The 22,098-nt window shown below is 47.5% G+C and overlaps 1 protein-coding gene across 4 annotated transcripts in view; it reads left to right on the top strand.

Annotated features, from left to right (window-relative positions):
- The window catches only part of PTPN12 (protein tyrosine phosphatase non-receptor type 12), an 820,244-nt gene that overhangs the window by 692,150 nt on the left and 105,996 nt on the right, over positions 1-22,098 (top strand). For all 4 annotated transcript variants that reach the window (XM_069628049.1, XM_069628047.1, XM_069628048.1 and 1 more), the window contains one exon: positions 12,866-12,896. In XM_069628049.1, the coding sequence (XP_069484150.1) occupies positions 12,866-12,896 (31 nt within the window). The remainder of the gene's footprint in view (positions 1-12,865; positions 12,897-22,098) is intronic.

Raw genomic sequence — 22,098 nt, 5'->3', positions numbered from 1 at the left:
CCTCTTACACATTGACTGCAGTCACTGAGGGTGTTCCGATCACAAAGCGCATTGAGGTTATACAGCGCATTGAGGTCATACAAATTGGGAAAGAGCGCTATATAAATAATGAATACAATGTAATACAATACATGGACATATATGCAACCAAAGAAAAAGTGCCAAGGCTTGCGCATCGGACTAGCCACAGTTAAGGTGCAAAATAATCAACTGACTTGTCCATTGCAGCACGTTTTGTAAAGAAGCCTTTAGTTAAGTAGGAAGTCCAGATGGAATGCAACCCAATGTTGACCATATTAAGTGTTTTGCAAAAGTCCATCTCCATTGTAATGTTCAGTAAACCACGATTTCCTATTCCATGTATCTGACTGTGATGGCGGCTGATCTTCTATCTCTAGTAGGATATATTAGTCCGATTAACTGCATACAAACCCAGTCATAAAGATGTCTCTGGAAGTGCAACAAATTTTATCTCGCACTAGAAAAACGGCTCCTCAAGAGCTCAGTATTGTCCTGCAGAGATTAGGCGACCCTCCACTTAAACCAATGCATGAAAGGACCAGCCTACATTTAAGTTAAAGATTGCATTTCCAATTGTTAAAATAATAGAAGTTGGTGAATAAATACTTTTGATGGATTAATCTTTTCTACAAATACAAATGTCCGGTTGTATTAGCCGCTCGCCCTAGATTTACACCAAAGGTAATGGCACCATTTTATATCCAGACAAACTGAAACACTACTTTTTTTTTAAGTCGCATTAACACTGTTAGGCTAGTGGGGTGCTCATTTGTGTGTCGAGGGGGACATCATTGAAGGTGGAGGCGGTATCAAAGGATGAGATTGGCAGAAAAGTGCTTGTACGGTGTTCATAGGAGGGTAAGACAATCTGTTTGGTTCATTCGTATGCAGCGAATATAGATGACGAGGAGTATTTCCCCTCGGTGCTTTGTATGATGGGGGCGTATAGGTGGGGGGGGACATGATAATATGGGGAGGAGATTTTAATTTGCATCTGGATGAGCGGTTGGATGGGTTGGGGACTAGGGCGTGCTTAAGTGTATGGCGGGGTCTCTTCATGGGATAATGCAGACCCTCCACCTGGTGGAGGTGTGGAGGGAGAAGCATGGGGAGGAAAGGGCTTATTCCTACTATTCGGTGTGCACGGCTCATATTCATGTTGGATTAAATTATAACGGGAAGGGAACATCATCAGCATTTTGAAGAAACAATGTATTTAGGGCGCACTCTGTCAGACCACTCCGCCTTAGTGGCTATGCTATTTGGGTCCACTGAGACCCCCGCGGAGGGTGTGGCGTTTGCAGAGGGAGGCGCTGCAGGATGGGGCATTTGTGGGTGAACTCGGAGAAGGGATTAGATCGTACTTCGAGTTGAATGAGGGCTCGTGGAATTTAGGGGAGTGTTGTGGGAAGCCTTTAAGGCAACTGTGAGAGGGAAATGCCTATCCATGACAATAGGGATACGTAAGACTCTTAGACACGTTACAACGAACGGAGGAACAGGTGGCAGAACTGGATAGGGAGGCGGCGGGGGAGGCCTTGGCACGGAAGTTGGAACTCTATCAGGGAACCCTGGCAGAGTTGTCGCACTTCGATAACAGCAGGCGGGATGTTAGACTGCATGGGGAAGGGGACAAGGTGGGCATGCTGCTGGTTTGGCTGATTGGCAGGGAGAATCTGAGTCGAGTTATAACCCAGCTAAGGTCAAACACTGGGGAGATAGTTGGGACCCAGAAGGGGATTAATAATACCTTTGTAGCATTCTACAAGGAGTTATATATGAGTGAGGGAGGATACGTAGATGTGGATGTAGAGGATCTCATGGAATCGCTGCAGTTACCGAAATTGGTGGCGGACAGGAAGGAGGAATTGGAGGCCCCGATTGAGGAGGGGGACATTCGCTGGGCGATCCGCGCAATGAGAGGCACAGAGCCGGATAGTGATGGGCTCCCGGTGCAGTTTTACTCAATGTTTGCTGATCTCCTGGTACCACAGCTTCAGAAAGTGTATGAGGAGGCTTTTCAGAGAGGCCGTCTCCCAGAATTTATGAGAAGCTTTGATCACAGTGATCTTAAAAGAGGGGGAAGGACCCAAGGGATTGCGCGGCGTAATGGCCCATCTCCTTACTGTATGTAGATGGGAAAATCTTAGGGATGATGCTAGCTGCTAGGCTGTCGGGAGTAGCGCCGCTGAGCCTGGTCCATCCGGACCAATGTGGGTTTATTGGAGGAAGGAATACATCGGGCAACATCTCTCGTCTGCATCATGTTATGGACCTATTGAAATCGTAGAGTCGCGACATGGCGATCGCTTCGTTTGATTCCATGAAAGCGTTCGATTCCCTGGAGTGGAAATGGTTGTTTCGGGTGTTGCGGGAATTCGGGTTTGGTGAGAATCTGTAGATGGTTGGCCCTCGTATATGAAAAACTGCTGGCGATGGTTAGGACAAACAATTGGGTGTCTGAGACATGGGAGTTGGGAAGGAGGATGCGGCAAGGGTGTGCAGCTTCACCAATTTTGTTTGCCCTGGCCCTGAAACCGTTGGCGGCGTTCCTGCGGCAAGAAATGATGGATACCGGAGTTGAAGTGGGGGTCAAAAGCACATAGTGTCCCTTTACACGGTCGACTTGTTGTATGTGGTAGAGCTCAAGGTGTACTTTCCGGAGCTGTTGGAGATACTGCAGAACTTTTGGTACATGTCGCGGTTCCGGATCAATCTGGAAAAATTGGTGCTGTTCCCGTTAGGTGGGTTACTGGATTGCCCACTAGGGGAGCTACCGGAGCTGGGGGATAAAATAGGAGGCAGAGTTATTTCGATATTTGGGGATACGGGTATTCCATGACTTGGAAGACACGTTCGTACACAATACGGGGAGGGCATTGTCCAGAATAGGAGACTCCGTCCAATTCTGGAAGGTATTACCCCTTTCTCTCATGGGCAGGTTGGCTCTATGTAAAATAGTGATCCTGCCACGGTTGCTCTATTTCTTTACTAACATACCATATGTGGCAAAGAGAGTATTCTTTAAAATGTTAGATGTCAAGATTAGGGAGTTATTGTGGGATACGGGGAGGAGGAGGATGTCTTGAGAGATACTGCGGAGACCTAGGGAGGATGGGGGACTGGGCCTCCCAGATTATGAGAAATATTTTGTGGCGGCGCAATTGCAGGCGGTGTTGGTATCGGAGCAACTGGGGGGAGGCCCTTAAGGGATTCATGGGAAGTTTGCAGCCGAATTGTAGGCCGGTGGAGCTGCTTTGGTATCCATTAGGGGATAAAGGGAGAACTGTAGTGTTTGATGCGGTGAGGGAGACGTGGAGGAAGTTTGTTGGTGGCAGAAGTACGGAGGGCGGTATGAGGGCAGTCTACCATGGGGTGCTGATCAGAAGCTCCATCAGGTGATTCAGGTGATGGGGAGAAAGGATGTGAAACAGTGGGGATCTTTTTGAAGGCGGGAAACTTGTAAGGATTGGTGCGGAAATTTGACCTATCGCAGGGGGTTTTCCTAGCGTATGGGGCAGTGGTTTGTTGGCTGGTGGAGCTGTGAGCGGAAATTCCGGAGGAGCCCGTCGTGTTTGGTACTCGGGGTACTGTTAAACCAGGCTGGGGGGTAGGGCCCGCATTTCCCAGATCTATAAGGCCCTTCGGGAGGGGAGGGCAGGGGGAGAATTGAGGGTAAAGGGGAAGTGGGAAGCGGACATGGGTCGTCCAATACCGAGAGCAGAATCTGCAAAGATCTTGGGGCTGGTCCGGCAGAAATCAAGGAACGCCCATTTTCAATTGGTTCAATTCAATATTTTACCTAAGACATATGTGACCCCGGGCAGTGAACAGGGATCTATCGGATGCATGTCCAAGATGTGGGACACCGCAGGCAGGGTTCTGGCATATGACATGGGACTGCAGGATAATAGCTGAATATTGAGACAAGGTTCTAAAAGGAGTGAATGGTTTGTTGGGAACCAGACTGGAACTTTGTCCGGAAACGTGTCTATGGGGTAAGCTCCCAGGGGGGAAGAGGCATAAAATACTGAACAGAATGGGCCGGTTTCTGCTTATACTGGCTCAACGCCGAATGGCGATGGCATGGAAATGCTCCCAGGGCCCGGCGATCAACCTCTGGCAGAAGGATGTGCGGAGATGGGGTTTGGCGTAATTGACGGTTCTGCAGAAGGTGGACTCAAACGGAAGGGGAAGAGGTAACGATCCACTGGACCCAATTGCTAAATGACCTGTCCAAGGACAACGATTTACGACCGCCGTGAAGAAACGGATAGGGGTGGGAGGATGAGGGGGTAAGGTGGAATGGAGGAGGTAGGCACTAGTGAACTGGCATTGGACCCGCCTGATCCTCCGGGAAACCATGGACGTTGTAGGACTGTATGCTGTGACCGATGGAAGGAGTGGAGGCCCAAAGGGCTAATCCGGACACTGGGAGGGGGGGGGAGGAGAGCAGAGGGGGGTGGGTAGGTTTAGGAAGTTACTAACACTGTTTAATTTAAGTTAGTCGATATGTCAATATGTTTAGGGGAGGGGGTTGGGGGGAGTGGGGACAAGGAGGGGGGATACTTCGGTTGTTGTTATAAAATGCCAATAAAGAGTGTTTTAAAATAAAATAAATGCTTTATGCCATTCTACTGTATCCCACCATTCTAGTGTTCATGAGATTTTTCATGTCACAAAAACAAACTTTCAACATTACCTTTCCAACTTTCCCGCTTCCACCCCCCCCCTGTCCCCTCCCTAACTCGACTTGTATGGCTTAGTTTTCTTCCTCTGGATTTAAAGTCTCATATTCTGTCTCAGCAGGGGGCGGTCCGTCACAATTCTTTTCCTTTGCTCAACATACATGAACATTTTTAAGTAACAGCGGTTTGTGGAAGCAATTTTTCCCCGTCTTTTACATGGAAGGACCTCCATACTGTCAAAAACCTCTGATACATCCCTCTTTCAGGGCGCATACTTTGTCCATCACTCTTCAGATCCTACCCCACCGCCATGCTATTATAGGACCCCTCCTCGTTTTTCACCCTTGCGCTACGGTCATTCGCACTGCCACAGACAGGTGTGTGATGTGAGTGGCATTGTACCCGGTTGCCGCCTAGATCCCTTCCACTTCCACCCTTAGCAGTACCACCTTTGAGTTGGGCAATTGCACCCTGTGATCGCCTTTATGTGCTCTAGGATCTCTTACCAGTACATTACTGCTTTCGGGCATGTCCACCACATGTTATAGATCCCCTTTCCCTCCACATTGTCTCCAGCACCAGGGTGGACCAGGGTGGATAATTCACATTTATTCTGTGTAGATGATGAGAGGGGAGGGGGGGGTTACAAGGGGACGAGGGAGACGGGTACCATCTATAACCGAATTTTAGTCTGTCTCTCCTTGATAGCTGTGCTTTTAGATATTTTATGCGCCCTCCTCCAACTCTGTCCCCATTCCTCTTCTGTGATTGGCTCACCAACATCCTTCTCCCAACAATCCTTATGCGAGAGCTTATTACCCCACTTGCGAGCTATCCAACAGCATGTACAGTCTCGCTACCCCTCTAGTTGTCACACCTTCCTGATTGGCCAGTTCTAGCCCCACCGGAGCCCTTGTGCCCACCTTCTTTCTGGAGATTCAATGCCGGATTTGAATATATTTGTACCTTTCCTTCTCCCCTATTCCAAATTTCTGTTTGCATTCTTCAAATAGAAGGGGGTAGCCCACCCCTGAAACGCTTCCCTTAGGTTGATGGAATCTGTACCTGTCCAAGCCTCCCAAAATGTCTTTTGTTAGCCTGGGGTAAAATCCGCATTGTAGGCCATTGGGGAGAATGGACCTAATCCGCACTGTATTTTCTTCTTTCTGAGTGGTTTATCCCACCCCGCAGAGATGCCTTAGTAGCTTCCAGTAATTGTCCATCTGCTCTGCGGGCCCCCTGTGCTGAGAGCATGTAGCGCTTTTAGTGGAATGGATGTGACCACTTGTTCTATCCCGCACCAACCTTTTGATTTGTCTTGACCTGCCCACTTCAGCATCGGTGCTATGTGTCGCTAAGACATCTCTCTACATCTGGGACCCCCAGTCGGCCAATGAAGGTTGGCCGCATCAGAATTTTCCTTTGTATCCTCCTTTTCTTTGTGACATACAAAGGTGATCATTGCAGCCTGTAGTTCCTTAATCCTTCGGGTGATATGTCTACAGGGAGGGAGCCTACCATATAAAACAAAAGGGGAATCAAGGTCATTTTAACTGCTGCAATTTGTGCGAACCATGAGTTCCTGGGCATGTCATCTATGCATGTCATCTTGTAATTGTTTCCAAAGCGGTATTATATTTGCTCCATACAGCCCTCTAAATTCCCTAGTCAGTTTCATCCCCAAGTATTCTATACTCTTCTCTTCCCAAATTAGAGGGTATGTTATGCCCAGTTTTGAAATTTCACCTTGCTCCTCCGTTATATTTGGCGCCTTAGATTTAGATTTATTTTTAGTTTATAGTGAAACCAGAGATTGTGGAGAATTCTTGTAACCTTTCCATTACTCTAGGTAGTGTCTTGCGATTTTATGTATTAACTCTCCATAAGTCACCCCAAGTATCCTCTGATCTTGTCTGACCCCCACCGCTAAGGGCTCCATAGCCATTGCAAATATTGGTGGAGATGAGGGGCATCCCTGACGCGTGCCACTCCGTATTGTAATCTGTGCCGAGCTCTGACCATTAACCAGAATATGTGTTGGGATTTGAAATTTTGCTCGAGGCATCCTACTAAAGCTGGGACCACATCCAAATCTCTCCAGGACCAGCTGCAAGTATCCCCAGTCTAAGCTATCGAAAGCCTGCCGTGCATCTAATGCTGCTACAGAGAATAGTTGTCCCGTTCTTGTCCCCCGATCAATTATATCTATGGCTCGTCTTATATTGTCCTGCGTATGCCGCCCCTCTATAAAGCCCGTCTGGTCCTCGTGTATGATCCCTGGTAGTACCTTCATTAATCTCGCTGCTAAGACCTTAGCACACATTTTGGCATCTCTATTTAACAGCGCAGTGGGGCGATAGTTCGCACAGTCTGCGGGTGGTTTAAGTATCTTTATCGTGTTGGTTTTACCCCCCCCCCCCAATGCCCTCTGTGATCCTGCCACTCTCCCTGATGAAGTTAGTCTCGTTAATGGTGCCCGCATCTGCGATCTAAAGGTTTTGTAGTACTCCTTTCCTAGCCCATCCGGACCTGGAGTTTTATTGGTTGGTAAGGCTGTTATTGCGTCCCTTACCTCTTATGCTTTTATCAGGCCATCCAATGTGCCCCTCTTTTCCTTGTTAATTTGGGGGGTAACGGCAGTGTTGACATATAGGTTGTTTGTAACAAAGGATCTAGGCCTTCTTGTTTCAGCAGCCCTTCATGGAATCTTTCCATCATTTCCATTTTTCCCTCTTCCAACATATAGTCTCCCATGTTCGTTTTTAAGTTGGACTATGTAGTTAAAGGATCTTTTGTTACTTTAGTTTAGCAGCTAAGAATCTGTTGGCTTTCCCGCCTTGCATATGTTTAGTTTTTAAAAGTGTCCGTGCCACGCGATCAGCACCATGCACTTCCAACTGGGATCTAACTTTCTGTAGGGCTCTCAGCGATTTGTCTTTGGTGCTTTATGCTGCTTCTCAGCTTCCTTTACCTCCCACTCCAGTTTCTCTGCAATGAGACCTTTCTCTCTGATATATGCTGCGGATTGCGATATAAATTCTCCCCGGACCACGGCTTTCCCTGCGTCCCACACTATTCTCTAGTCTGTTTCCCGTTATCATTGTCTTTGAAATAGTGATTTGTAGTGTTCTCATATGTTCTCTAAGAGGTATATCCTCTCCCTCAGTCTCCAGTGTTTGTCTATTCCCCTGGTCTTTGGCCACTTCAATTTGTATTATCACGGGGTGTGATCAGAAAGGTATTTAACCCCAATTTCTACTTTTATCACTTGCGGGTTGAGTTTTGCTGAGACCAAGACCATGTCAATCCTTGAGTATTCCTTGTGTACCGCCGAGTAGTGTGTATATTCCCTGTCTTGCTCGTGAAAGAATCTCCATGTTTCAATTATCTCTAGATCCCTAAACTATTTCCCCAGTGCCTGCCTATTTTTCCCATCCGCTGCAGAGGCCGGGAGCGTTTTACCTAATGTAGGGTCCATCACACAGTTAAAATCTCCACCATTCACCACTTGTCCCGCGCACCATCCTCCGAATTGCAGCAGAATCTCTCTTATGTAGACATCCTGTTTCTCGTTGGAGCATACATTGCAATCAGCATTTAGAGCTGGTCCCTTATTGTCCCCTTGAGCACCAGGTACCTACCGTCAGTATCTTTGTATACGTGATGCTTTTTAAACTCAAGACTGGTGCTGAGCAAGTTTGCAAGCCCCTTTGTTTTTTTCCCACTTGATGCATAAAATTGCTTGGGAAACTCCTTATGCAACATCCTTTGTTCATCTTTAGGGTGGAGATGTCTCCTGTAGGAACACTATTGATGCCTGAATTTCACAAGTCTCCCCAATATCGAAAGGCGATTAGCTGGTGAATTTAAGCCCTGTACGTTCAAGGTTATGCTAATCGCCTCAGCCATCTGTTGTATCTTTGGCACTATAAACCGTTAACTTAAGGCCTCTGCCTCTTTCCCTTTCTGCCCCCGTCGGAGCCCTTAACCCTACATCCACCTTAAGGACTCTAAACCATACATAACCCTATCCCAACTCCCTCCCCTAGCCCCAACTTACCTCCCCCCTCCACCCCTTCCCTTTCCCTGATTCACCCATTTCCTTTTACCCCAAAGTGGCCAGGGTTCACCCACACCAACCCCCCACCCTCCCTGGTGTCCCCTCAGGGCATTGGGCCTTGTACAATCCCAGGAATTTCCTCAACCAGGATATTTCAATACCCTGATGTGGGTTCCAAGGTGTCTCGCCTTCCCTCCTCCGCCAGGCTCATACGTTACCTAGCATTGTTATTTCAATTAAGCCCTCCTCCGGTCTATATTTTATTGGGCTGTACTCCTGGCTTTACCTCCTACATCGAAAACCCACACAATCCTTATTTCTTGTAGGTACCTGTCCGTTTCATTTCCCTTCCATGCCTCGGTCACTTGTCCGTCAACCATTCCCATGGTCTGGCGTCTTTGTTTGAGATGTTTTGCTTTGGTCCCTACTCCTCTTGGTTCACGTTCCCTTTCATCTGCAACAGTGATAATCCTTCCTCACACGTGGTAATCTGTTGCTGTTTGCCTTCCGATGTGAAAAGCAGTCCGAACCGGAATGTCCATTTGTAGACTGTGTTTTGTAATTAAAACCTTTGTAACCGCTGCATCAGTCTTCTCTTGTGTAATGTTGATAGTGCCAGGTCCTGATGTAACTGGATTTGAGTTCCGTTATTTGTCAAATCCTGTTGTATTCTTGCCGATCAAAGTATTTCCTCCTTCATGGTGTATGAGTTCAGGGCTATTAAAACGTTTTGGGGTCTTTCTCCTGGGGGTCTCCTCTTGGGGCTGATTTTGTACACCCTATCTGTCTATATTCCGGTTGTGCTCCGGTCAATAGGCTGCTGAAACAGTGCTGCATAGCGTCTTTTAGGTTATTGTCCATGACTGACTCGACCAGTCCCTTGACCCTTATATTAAACCTGCAAGACAAGTTCCTCCGACTGAACTTCTAAGTTGTGTTGCTCTGGCTACCTGTTCCAGCAGAATGCTGTTCCGTTTCATCTCCTCAGTCATTTCAGATAGGCCGTCCTCCACCACATATACTCTATTGCCCATTTTGTTGATTTCTCTTCTGACCTCTTGAAGTGATGATTTGAGTTCTTCCTTCATTTTCTCAAATTGGTCCTGGAAGGACTCCATCATCCTACTTTCCATTCCTTTCAAACAGTCCTGCAGCACCTCTTTATTTAGAGCCATCTTCGAGGGTTTCGGTATTCTCCTTTTCCCCCCCGTTTCTTTTGCTCGTTCGGATAGGTCTACCTGCTACTGTCTCCAGCACGGTTCCAATTGCCCCACTTGCAATCTTGTTTCTTTCGCTCTCGCTCAGGTTGTCCCAGGCTTTGTCCCTACATCTTGGGACTCTCGTCAACTTGCACGTGTTCCGCCACATACTGTGTTCAGGAAGGGGGGGGGGGGGCTGCTGCTCAATTGTCACCCACTCATGTTTAGCCAATTGCTCTGCTATTGTATGTCCTTTATCCACTGCCCATAATCCTCTTTTTGGTTCTGCTTCCACCTATCTCGTTAGCATTCACCTCACCCCTCTTGAGGGGTTCTGGGGAGGGTCTAGGACTTATGGTTTCAGTCTTTTCTTTTCTTGTCCACGTATTCAGGAAGTATCGGACTAGTTCTTCAGATTCTGTGGGGGAATGCTACTTAGCCTCCCTCTCGCTAATATGCTGTCCGCAGTGCTTCCTGAAGCACCTATATGCTTGGTTCCCCCCCCTCTCTCCACAAATTCACCTGTTACAAGACAGCCTCCAGGTGTTGCTCTTCAAGCTTCAGGCTTGCCCTTCCTCGGTATGGTTTTCTCCCCCTTATGGCAGGCTCTTTATTTTTAATCGCCCTTGTCTTTCTTTTGATGCCTCTTCCCCACTCCTTTCTGCAGTGTCTTCCCTAACTCCCTCGCTGTCTGCGCTTTATCTGCAGCCCTCTCACCGTGTGCCTTTATGTTGGGGGTTCACCTTCTTCTGACCTTGACCGGTCTTCGTTCCAATTTCCTCACTGGATACCATGCCTGCTGTCTGGTTGGGGGAAGAATGCTCCATACATGTTGCTCCTCTCCTTCGTTCCGTGTGAATGGGCTGCTCACTCTGCTTCCCATGCTATATTTTCCCCCCAGCAGACCACGGTCCGTCTTGTCGTCTGCCTCCTGATCGGGCTCTCCCCAGTGCGTTGTGAAGCTGTGGGGAGGAGTGATCCTCACCGTCCTCCGACACTCTACCTTTGTTGGGTTGCCGCAGGGTACCTTCACTCCTTTGCTGGCATGCTTAAGCTTTCCCGGCTCCCGTTGTGCATCTCATCTTGCAGTCAGGGTTCTCTCCCCACCTCCAATCTCTACGCCGCTGTAGTTTCTCTTGGTGACGTCCATGCCTCTACCGCAGCTATCGCCTTCTCGCTGCCGTCCCCGGCAGGCTATTACTTTTCTTTTTCACAACCCACAGTTGCATATCTCTGCTGGCCTGTCCTCGCCGCCGCTTCTCTTCCTCTCCAAGCCTGATCCTCAGTCCAGGCCGATATTCTCGCCACATCCCGGTACCGCTGTTAACTGCTTTCCCAGGTGTGAACTTTGGTTCCTCGATATTCCGGCACCGATGGGGAGGGGGGGGGGGGCTAATCCACTCCAAGCCACTTAGAACAATGCCAAGTTTAGCTGCTGCTTATGCCTTATGCGGTCGCCTGCACAGAGGGATAGGGTACACACCCTCACAGTCCAGCAGCCATCTTGGAATCTGCTCAGTGTGTATTTTAAAGGTCTAGGTCACTGTACATTTTTGTTCTATCTGCAACTAGAATTATTGTGTGGCTTTGTGTGGACTCATTGAAACCCCAGACCACTGTCCTACCCCCTCCTAAGTCGAAGCCTACTGCTCTACCTACCTTGATCTGGTTGGGCTAGACTTCAGTATCTTTCTTGTTCACCATATTAGGTTCTCCTCCCAAAAACCGGCCCGGAATTGATTTTAGAAATCAATCTCCACAGTACTTGAGGCTGCTTGGTATCCACCTATAGGGCCTTAAAACTAAAATGAGTTATTTTCTTCCAAAGGTCATGGAGAGCTTGATTTTCAACAAACCACTCTTTATAAGACGGTTATGATGCACACTACACAGGGGTAAAAGGAGGAAGTTTGGGGGTGAAGGCAAGGAGGGATGCAGAGTTGGGAGGGAGGAGGGCTGGTCAGCACAGTGGGGCTTTCAATAATAAGTGACCATAGTAGATCATGGGAATTGTTTAGTAGTCCTAAATGTTTTTGGAATGAGTAATGGAGTGCATTTTATAAGTGTCTGCTAAATCTGGTGGTCTTCTCGGATATTGATGCAGTCTAGTGAAATTTGTTACATTTTCAGTTATTTAGTCCTGTTTAAGCATTACATGTGGTTAAAAGTCCTTCCTCTCGAGGCCCTTGATAAGCAAATAGGATTTTACTAAAAGTTTTATTATTTTAAATAAAGATCACTTATATATCCATTCATTTTTCTTTTGTAACCTTAAATGTACCCCATCCCTTGCCTATCCTATTTGTTGTGCTAAAAAGTGTGTAGGTTATTTACATGTTTTTTCTGGTAATGTCATTTTAATAAATGAACACGAAAAAGTGTCACTAACGCATGTGTATCCCGGGGCACCATTAAGGAAAGAATTTGTTTACCCTTATACATTAAGCAAATTGGCTTCACTTGAAATTCTGTCTAAAAAGTTTCAGTTGGGCGTGCTTCAGAGGTGCGCTAACATTTCTCATAAATTCATAGGGTCTTGCACTTTGTGAAACAACGACTGTTATGATTTTGGTGTGGGCATTCTCTTTTCCATGTAAATTGATGTTATATGTGATGGTGAAAATCGGGTGGTTTTCCAAAAGTCTTTATGCTCTTGTTTCAATGCTGGATTGTGAAAGATCCTAAGGAAACATAAATAAGGCATCCCCATGCTTAGACACGTCCCCTTGTCTGCTAATATGATCTCTGAGCTATAATTACATAGACTAGTAAATATGCTTTTATTTAATTTCATATATCAAGGACATGCATATGTTGGGTATGTTTTCTAGTGGACGTTCCCTTTTTTGTCATTCAGGATTGCTGCAGTATTGTATAAACATCTTTCATTTTTGCAGGACTTGAAAATAACAGGAAATGAAAAACATGGTAAGTGTTCAGATTATTTTTAATTTACTGAGCTACAGTCAACATTTCTTAGAAGTCCGTATGGAAATTACATAAGTCAGGAGACCGTTTGGTTTTAAAGCGAAGTACAATTTCCATTATTTCTGAAAGTTTTTCATCCTGCCTGCTTGATTGTGTTGGTGCTTTACAATTAATAAATGAATTCTGAGTAAATTGTCATGTCTTAAGGTTGTGGTTAGTTGGCAAAAGCTCAGATTGAGAAGTATGAAATAATTTGAAGCCCAGTACATAGATCCAGACAATCAAAGATTTAATCCCTCATAATGAGTAGCAAGCATCCAAGCATGTGTGGCTCATCAAGAAAAAAGTTCAGACATTTAACTACTGCAAAACCTACAAATAATAATTACTCAGATAATCTCATTGAAATTGAGCAAGTGGTCACTCCTATTGTAACTTGTGCTTACACACTACTGTTCAAACTGCTTGGTATTGATCACTTTGATGAGCAGGCAGAAGATGTTTGAAATAGACCAATGTTTTTGTGCGAAATAATTAATAGAAATTTAGATGGTTTGCAAAAACACTTTTTCAAAAAAGCCTAGACATGAATAACTTTAAAGATGTGTACCTAAAGTGAAAAAACGCTTCATTCAAATGGATTGTCCTCCCACATATTCCTCATTTTATGATATCATATCCCTCTTGAGCTGCTTTGGACATTTTTCCAGCAGAGGGCGCTGCGAGTCGATGTCGGTCGACTCAATGTCCCTCGGAGGCCATCGTCTCGATCTCAACGTCATCGATGGTATGAAGTGCGTGCAGTGACTGTTGGCTTCAGTTCTGTTTTTCTGCGTAAAGTTATCACTTTGGATACAGTAAGCTTCGATTTCCTATTGAGAATCTTCGAGTATATTGAGAAATGGCATCATCGACATCTTTGGCATTTTCGATTCATGAGATCAGGGTTGAAGAAGTGCCAAGATTGTGGGGCAAAGATGTCCCTTACATACACCCAAGGCACCCCCGTCTGTGGTACCTTGGTTCCTTTCATGCTACCTTATACAGTAAGGCCTGCCTATCGATGACGGCGTAAGCCCTGGAAGAGCAAAGAGGAACATTTGTGAACGGTCAATACCCTTCAACCATCATTTAAAAAAAGTGTCTTAAGAGGAGTCGAGAAAAATGTCTCCTCATAAAAAGGCAGAAGCAGAGATCACATATTGGTTCTCACCACTCATCTTCACGACGGTCGAGGAAAATGAACCAAAGGTCACTGTCTTCGTCGGGTTCCTCCTCAGAATAGGTTAAATGTCCGACAATCGGCTTCTCCAGCTGAGTGGGAGAAGCACAGATTAAAAATGATGCACGTTTTTGAGACTGTGGTCTTGACCCCATCTGTCATGGGTATCAGGCAGGTAGTTGGGGCAAGCTAGGTGGAGGCTTGGCAGGCCTGGCATAGACGCACACAGAACCCATGACAAATCCCTCCTTTCATTCCTTCATAGTGTTTGTAGTAACTTCCTGTTTGGCAACAGGAAGTGCTAACCAGGAAGTGCATGATAACTCATGAGCTCTCTAGTGTTTGGGTGTGGCTGGCTATATAAGCCACACCCAAGATTCTTCCACTGCTTCCTGTTGCTTGCTATGAACTGTATCAGCAACACACTTGTGGTGCTCTGGATCAGCCAACATCTGCTTACCTGCTCCGTATCATCCAGCTTCTGCTTACCTGCTCTGGATCATTCAGCTTCAGCTTACCTGGTTCTTACTCCACGCTGCATCTATCTCCAGTCAAGAGGGGACTTCTACACCGGCACCTGTAAGAACAAAGAAGAACAACATTAACACGCGCACATCAGTAACGCTGCGCATACTCACCGAATCCTCCCGCGACGCAGGAATCCAGGATAGTTGCACGAGTGCACAAATCCCTGTAAGAAGGATGAGACATTATTCATTGCACTCGCTCCAATAACACGGACACTTATTTCACTGCGCGCTCTCTACACGGTGCATACTTACCAAAAGCCTCTGTGTAAACTTGCCTTACCACCAAGTCTCCAGTAGCGCTGAACCCGGACTCCAGGCGCGAATACCACATAATTTCTCCTTCAAGGGAAAGGGAGAGACATTACCGAATTGAAGGCGCTGCGCAAACCTACCAGCAGCTAGCTTCTATGTGCAGCGCTACTCGCCCACAAAAATACCGCCAGACAATACGGACAATTTTGGACATTCAACATTCTCTGCGACGTTTACTTGTGGGAAGGACTTTCTAGCCAGTGAAGAAACTGGCGCATTGAACTCTCGGCTTTGCCGTGAAGGCATAAAACGGCGTTTGGCATCTGAATTCAGCCTATAGACATTGGCATCAATCACACGAGTCAATCGTGCAAAATGCAGGATGGAGTGCACACCCTACTAAAGATCAAGGTATTCCTCCTGGTGAAACAGGGGAAGTGTAGACTCTGGGTCAAGGGAGGCTCGTCCATCGCTCCTGCAGAGACACAGGTGAGTGTGACGACACCAAACTCAGGAAAACCATGCCCAGGTCAAAAAACTCGACATGAAAAGGGATAAGGGCAAAAACTGTGCACCTTCGGGCTCAGAAGGCAAAGAAAGATCACTTCGAGAGCGGTCAAAGGATCCCTCGAACCGAGCCAAATCTTGCTCGAGGAAGAAGTCATCGATGCCATTGGTCCCGAAAGACTTCATCGGACCATGACAGGTCCTCGACGCCGAAAGCTTCTAAGCCCTCAGCGCCGACTTCGAAGCCGTTTTCGTCTAAGATTTCGGCGCCACCATAGACCCCATCTAGGATCACAAATGGTGTATACACCATTACCAAGAAAGGACTTTTGTTGAGTCACTTTCTTCGATTTATGAGGAGGCAGAACATTCTTCGGATGATTCACAACCTTTTGGTCTTCAATACGGAACACCTGGAATCTGAGTCTTTGATCTCAGAGGAATCAAGTCTAGAATATTTACAGGAGTCCCTGCAGAATGCAAGTGGACTAGACACATCACCAGAATTAGAGTTTGGCAGGCCGGACCCTACTGACCATGCTGAAGGGTCTTATAGACAGTTAATAACCACGGTTGTAGAGTATATGGGGTGGAAAAGACCAACACCAATATACGATCAGGATGATCTAACTGACATCCTAGATAAAGGACCCTATTTTTGTTTTTTCATGTAGCATTGCAGAGGAGTGGGATTTCAAATTAGAAGAAGCCAGAAATGATTCGCATAGTGAATACAAAATTGACAAATTCAGTGTTACGCTCACTTGATTCCCACGGGGGCGTCGATCTGGACTGGCCCACTGTTGCTTCCACCGGAGTAACACGTAGAGCCGAAATGACAGACTGGACAGACCCACTTAGCTTCGTTTGTTGGACTCGTACGAATATCTTTCTGCAATGGAGAAAGGGAATTAACCTCCCATAATCTGAGCGTTAACCCGCCTTCCCACTCCCTTAGACTGCCCACAGAACACTCATGAAGTTCCCTCTTAATCTCACCTGAAGATTTGGAAAGATGAGCTCTCCATCCTGCGTCGAGCGCAGGGGCTCGTAGACGACCAGTTACTTCACTGGCGTGGAGGAATTGGTGAATTCCAGTATTGACTCTAAGTCCAATTGTTCGTAAGAGTTCAAAAGTCTGATCTTCACTATTCCTTGCAGGTTGCAGATTTAAACCACCAGAAGAGTTCCAAGTGGCAATTGGTAAGATCCTGTTAAGTCTATTGTGGTTCTCCCCTTTGGGGCCGGGGTACAGCGATGATGCAGAATTAGTAGTTGCACGCAGATTTGCCTGGTTAGTGTCTGGTTTTGCTCCAGATGTGCAATCCAGATTTCTTAACATGAAGGCCAGCAACAAAATCCCTATACCGCTGCTGTTGGAACAAATGTGTCCTTTGACACATTTATTTGGTAGCAAGGCTGACAAGAGCCTGGAGAAATTAGACCTCTAAAGCGGCAGCAAAGTCCTTTGGTGCTGCTATTAGACACACAACCACCCCTTCGGCACACCTTGGAGGGGTAGGTTCTTTCACTTTTACTACTCAGTTGGAAGGGGGAAGAGGACTGTCCTATCAAAGAGGTCAGAAAAGATTTCCCTGTGGTGGACAGTGAAGAGGTACTACAACCGCCCAGGCAGCGGCTGCTTTACAATCAGCCACTGCTCCAGCCACCTCTAAACCTCTCAGAGGTCTTAGTTCACAAGACCCCAGTGGGAGGCAGACTCTCGATGCATCTGAAAGAGTGGCAAGGCATTACTTCAGATGCATGGGCATTGGAAACAGTTGCCCAGGGCTAATGCATTCCCTTTCTAATAAAAAATCCTGTCATCCACCGGGGTATAGCTCTTTCAAAGTTCCAGCTCTGCTCCTTATGCAGGAAATATTAACCCTGCTAGAGAAAGGTGCTATAGAACCAGTAACTGTAGCAGAGATGGTAGTCTGTGTACTTTCTAATTCCAAAAAAGGACGGAGGATTGAGGCCCATCTTGGACTTGAGATACTTGAACAAGTTCCTCAGGAAGGACAAGTTCAAGGTGGTTACTCTTTCTCGGATCCTTCAGGCGCTCCAGCTCCAGGACTGGATGGTATCATTGGACCTTCAAGGTGCTTACTTTCATGTGCCAATCCATCACAAGCACAGAAGATACCGGAGGTTCGCTGTTGGCGGTTCTCATTATCAGTTTAGAGTTCTACCATTTGGGCTGACCTCCGCCCGAGGGTTTTCACCAAGTTAATGGCAGTGGTGTCGGCGAGTTTCAGGAGAGGGGGGGAATCGGGTCTACCCCTTCCTAGACAATTGGCTGATCAAGGCACCTTCCCCGAACAAGCCCTGGAACATCACAGCTCCACGTGTCACTCCCTTCAGACTGGGCTTCTCCCTCAACTTCAAGAAGTTTCACATGATACCATCTCAGAAGCTTCTTTCGAAGGGATTGTGTCCTCCAACGTATTCCTTATCTTAGATATCTCTTTCCAGCTTTGCTGGCCTCAGAATTTTTTTTCTCTAGAGGGCGCTGCGCGTCGACGTCCACCGAGTCGATGTCCCTCGACAGTCGACGTATCGACGTCGACATCATCCTGCCTATAAAGGCCGCGCGCAGCGTCCGTTGCTCAGTTCCGTTTTTCCGCGCTTACTCAGTGCCTCGGAATATCGTTGCTCAGTTTCGTAGAGAATTAATCCAATTTCCTCGAGATATTCGATCCTTACTCGATGGCTTCCTCGTCGGAACTGACGACCCCTCGGTCCGGCTTTAAAAAATGCAGAGACTGTGGAAAAAAGATGTCGCTGACTGACCCTTACAGAGTATCTGTGGTGTTTGGGAGCTGAACACCATTGTTCGGAGTGCGAGGACTGTATGTCCATGACGGCTAAGGCCCTGAAGGAGCGTAGGGGGAAGCTGGAAAAAGGTAAGACTTCTAAAGCTGCTTCTTCCTCGACGAAGTGGAGACATTCGTCTCCTCGTCACCATTCACGCTCCAGGTCTCGAAGCGGGTCCCATCACTCCTCGAGATCGAAGCACTCGAAGAGGAGACGTCGAAGATCCCCTTCTTCGTCGTCCTCTTCCTCTGTTTCACCTAAGAGAATCCCTTGCCCCACGAAACGTAGTTCCCGGGCTGAATGGGAGGAATTCCGAAAAAATATGATGCGCGTCTTCGAGAAAGCGGCCTCGACCCCCTCGAAGACTGCCGAGAGCGATGCTCTGGTCGAAAGACCCGAAGGTCCAAAACGCCACGAGTCGCAGTACCCGGTGAAGGAAGCTTCTCGAGCGTGTGACAAACCCTCGAGTAAAGCTAAGACCTTGAATCCTTCTTCGAAGGTTCCGTCGACGCCGAGGTCGGTGTCTTCGACGCCGTTGTCAAAGGGACCTTCGACACACGGGTCTGTCGACTCGACGCCATCCTCAACACTGACGCCAAGGAAAGTCACGTTTGTGGTGCACCCAGTGGCTATTCCCAGGTCTTCGATGGCGATGTCGTCGAGATTGTCGACATCCTCAAGCAGAATTCCAATTCTATCGAGGACCTCGAGGCCTCCGCCTTTGTTTTCGACGCCACGTTCGAAGCCTTCGGCGTCGACGACATCGACGTTTTCGAGGCCGATTACAAGAAGTTTGGCATCCTCTGCCTTGGAGATGGGTTTCACACCCTTTGTGAGTTCAGACCAATTGAGAACAATGTCCTCAATTATGGAAGAGGGAGAACTATCTGACCAAGAAGAGACATTTGAGTTGCAGGGATCTGCAACCCCAGTTCAAGAGGAGTTATCCTCAGAGGAACGCAGATTAAAGGAACTCCATGATTCCTTGCATGAGGCAAGTGGTTTAGACACTTCCCCTGAGGTGGAGCCCGGGGGAGCATGCTGAAACCTCTTTATAGAGCCTTAAAGGCCAGGATCACAGAATTTATGGGGTGGTCAACACCTTCACAGGCTTTCCAACAGGATGACCTCACGGATATTCTTGATAAAGGTCCACCGGAGGATCCTGTAGTACCTTTTCATAAAGCTCTTCAAAGGAAAATCATGACGAACTGGGAATCCCCAGATTTCGCCTCGGCAGTAAATAAAAAACTGTCTACTAAATACAGGGTATCTTCTGCGGACCCGGAGTTTTTGTCCAAACACCCATCCCCAGAAAGTCTGGTGGTACAGACAGCATCTTCTACTGACATCAAGACTGCTTACCCTACCGTCCCACAGGACAGGGACGATATAAAATGATGCTATGGCTAAGAAAGTCTTTTCGGCATGTAGCATGGCGTTAAAATCTATTAATGCTACTTGCACCCTTGCTAGATTTAACCATACACTTTGGGAGTGTGCTTCTACAGCGGCTGACTGCATCCCGGAGGGAGAAGAAAGGGAGGCATTCCTAAATATCATACAGGACGGTAAAGACGCTATGTGCGAATCCCTCCAGACGGGCATTGATTCGGCTGACGGTATCAGCAGAGCAATGGCGGCAAGTACAACAACCAGGAGATTTGCTTGGTTGAGAAAGTCTGGTTTTGCCCCAGATGTGCAAGCCAGACTCTTGAACATGCCATTTGATGGCTCTTCTTTGTTTGGGAAAAAGGCGGATGACAGTTTAGAAAAACTGCAAACATCAAAGGCAGCAGCAAAATCCCTAGGCGCTGCAATCCGTCAGACACCTTTTCGTCCCAGAGGAACCTCTGCGAGAGGAAAGTCCTTTCGCTTCTACCCCGCATTCGGAAGAGGTAGAGGACGACCGGCTCAAAGGGGACAAAGAACTACTACCCGAGGTGAACGGGGTAGATATTCAAAAGCCGCAGCAACAGCAGGTGCCTCTTTACCATCGGCATCTGCATCAGTCGCCCCAAAACCACTCTGAGGACTTCCCTCACAAGACACCTGTAGGAGGCAGGTTAACTCAACATCTGGCGGAATGGCAGGCTATCACGTCAGATGCTTGGGCATTGGAGACAGTTGCACAAGGTTACTGCCTGCCTCTCCAACGCATACCTCAGTCATCCACCGGGGATCAGCTCTCGGAAAGCTCCAGATCTGCTCCTCTTGCAGGAAATTTTAGACCTGCTAGAGAAAGGTGCATAGAACCGGTACCTGTAGCGGAGAGGAACAAGGGCTGGTACTCCCCTTACTTTCTCATTCCAAAGAAAGACGGAGGACTGAGACCCATCTTGGATTTGCGGGAATTGAACAAATTCCTCAGGAAAGACAAATTCAAGATGGTAACTCTTTCTCAGATCCTTCAGGCCCTTAAGTTCCAGGACTGGTTGGTATCTCTGGACCATTCAGGACGCTTATTTCCATGTGCCAATCCATCTCAAACACAGGAAATACCTGAGGTTTGCAATTGGCAACTCTCATTATCAATTTCGAGTGCTGCCATTTGGGCTGATCTCCGCCCCGAGGGTCTTCACCGAGTTAATGTCGGTAGTGGCTGCAAGTCTAAGGAGGGAAGGGATTCACGTCTACCCCTACCTGGACGATTGGTTGATCAGAGCTGTATCTTCGGAACAAGCTCAGATCCAGCTAGATCATGTTTGCCACTCCCTTCACAGACTGGGCTTCTCCCTCAATTTAAAGAAGTCACAAATGATACCATCGCAGAGACTCCAGTTCATCGGAGCGATCCTGGACACTTCCCTGGGAAAAGCCTCGCCACCAGAGGTGAGGGCTCAAGATATTCTACAGATGGTTACCAAGTTTCAAAATGCCCAACGTCTCCCAGCCTTTGACTTTTTGAGGTTGCTAGGCCTCATGGCATCCTGCATTTTCCTAGTGCCTGAGACTCGCCTGAGAAGGAGATCCCTCCAGTGGACCTGAGAACTCAGTGGTCACAATTCTCAGGGAGAATGACGGATCTTCTTCAGGTTCCCGACAGGGTGGCTCGAGACCTTCAGTGGTGGGCCTGTCAGGAGGACATTCTGAAAGGAGCAGTTTTGGCAACCCTTCCTGGAGATAACAGTAGTCACGGATGCCTCACTCACGGGGTGGGGAGCCCACGCCAACGACTTGACCATCAGCGGTCGTTGGTCTCCATCGGAGTCCAGACTACATATCAACCTGTTACAGCTGAGGGCCATCAGACTTGCGCTGAAGGCTTTTCTGCCATCTGTACAAGGAAAGAATGTCTTGATAATGACGGACAACACAGTGGCCATGCATTACCTCAACAAAAGAGGCGTAGGATCACTACCTCTGTGCAGAGAGGCGATGCAGCTCTGGTTTTGGGCAATCCAAGAAGGAATCTCTCTATCGGCAGTTCACCTAGCCGGAGAGAAGAACTTGACAGCGGAAGCTCTGAGCAGGCAGAGCACAGTCTCACACGAGTGCGAACTAGCTCAGGAAGTCCTTCAAGAGATCTTCACCCTCTGGGGAACCCCTCAGGTGGATCTGTTCGTCACCAGTGTCAACAGGAAGTGCGATCTGTTCTGTTCAAGGGAATTTCCCTCGAGAGGCGCTCTGGGAGACGCGTTCATAGTGGACTGGGAGTTTCCGCTTCTGTACGCGTTTCCACCGTTCCACGTCATTCCTCAAATGATCAGGAGGTTGAGAAGATTCCGGAAAACCATGATCCTAATTGCCCCGGATTGGGCCAGGAGAACGTGGTACCCGGACCTTCTAGACTTGTCCATCTGCCCTCCAATTCGACTTCCTCTCAGAGAGAACCTACTCTCACAGAAGGGAGGTCAGGTTCTCCATCCAGACA

The sequence above is a fragment of the Ambystoma mexicanum genome, chromosome 12 (genome assembly GCF_040938575.1).
Source record: "Ambystoma mexicanum isolate Mex_15411 chromosome 12, UKY_AmexF1_1, whole genome shotgun sequence".
Lineage (NCBI taxonomy): Eukaryota > Metazoa > Chordata > Amphibia > Caudata > Ambystomatidae > Ambystoma > Ambystoma mexicanum.
Note: the sequence above shows the minus strand (reverse complement) of the source record. Positions and strands in the feature narration are given on the sequence as shown.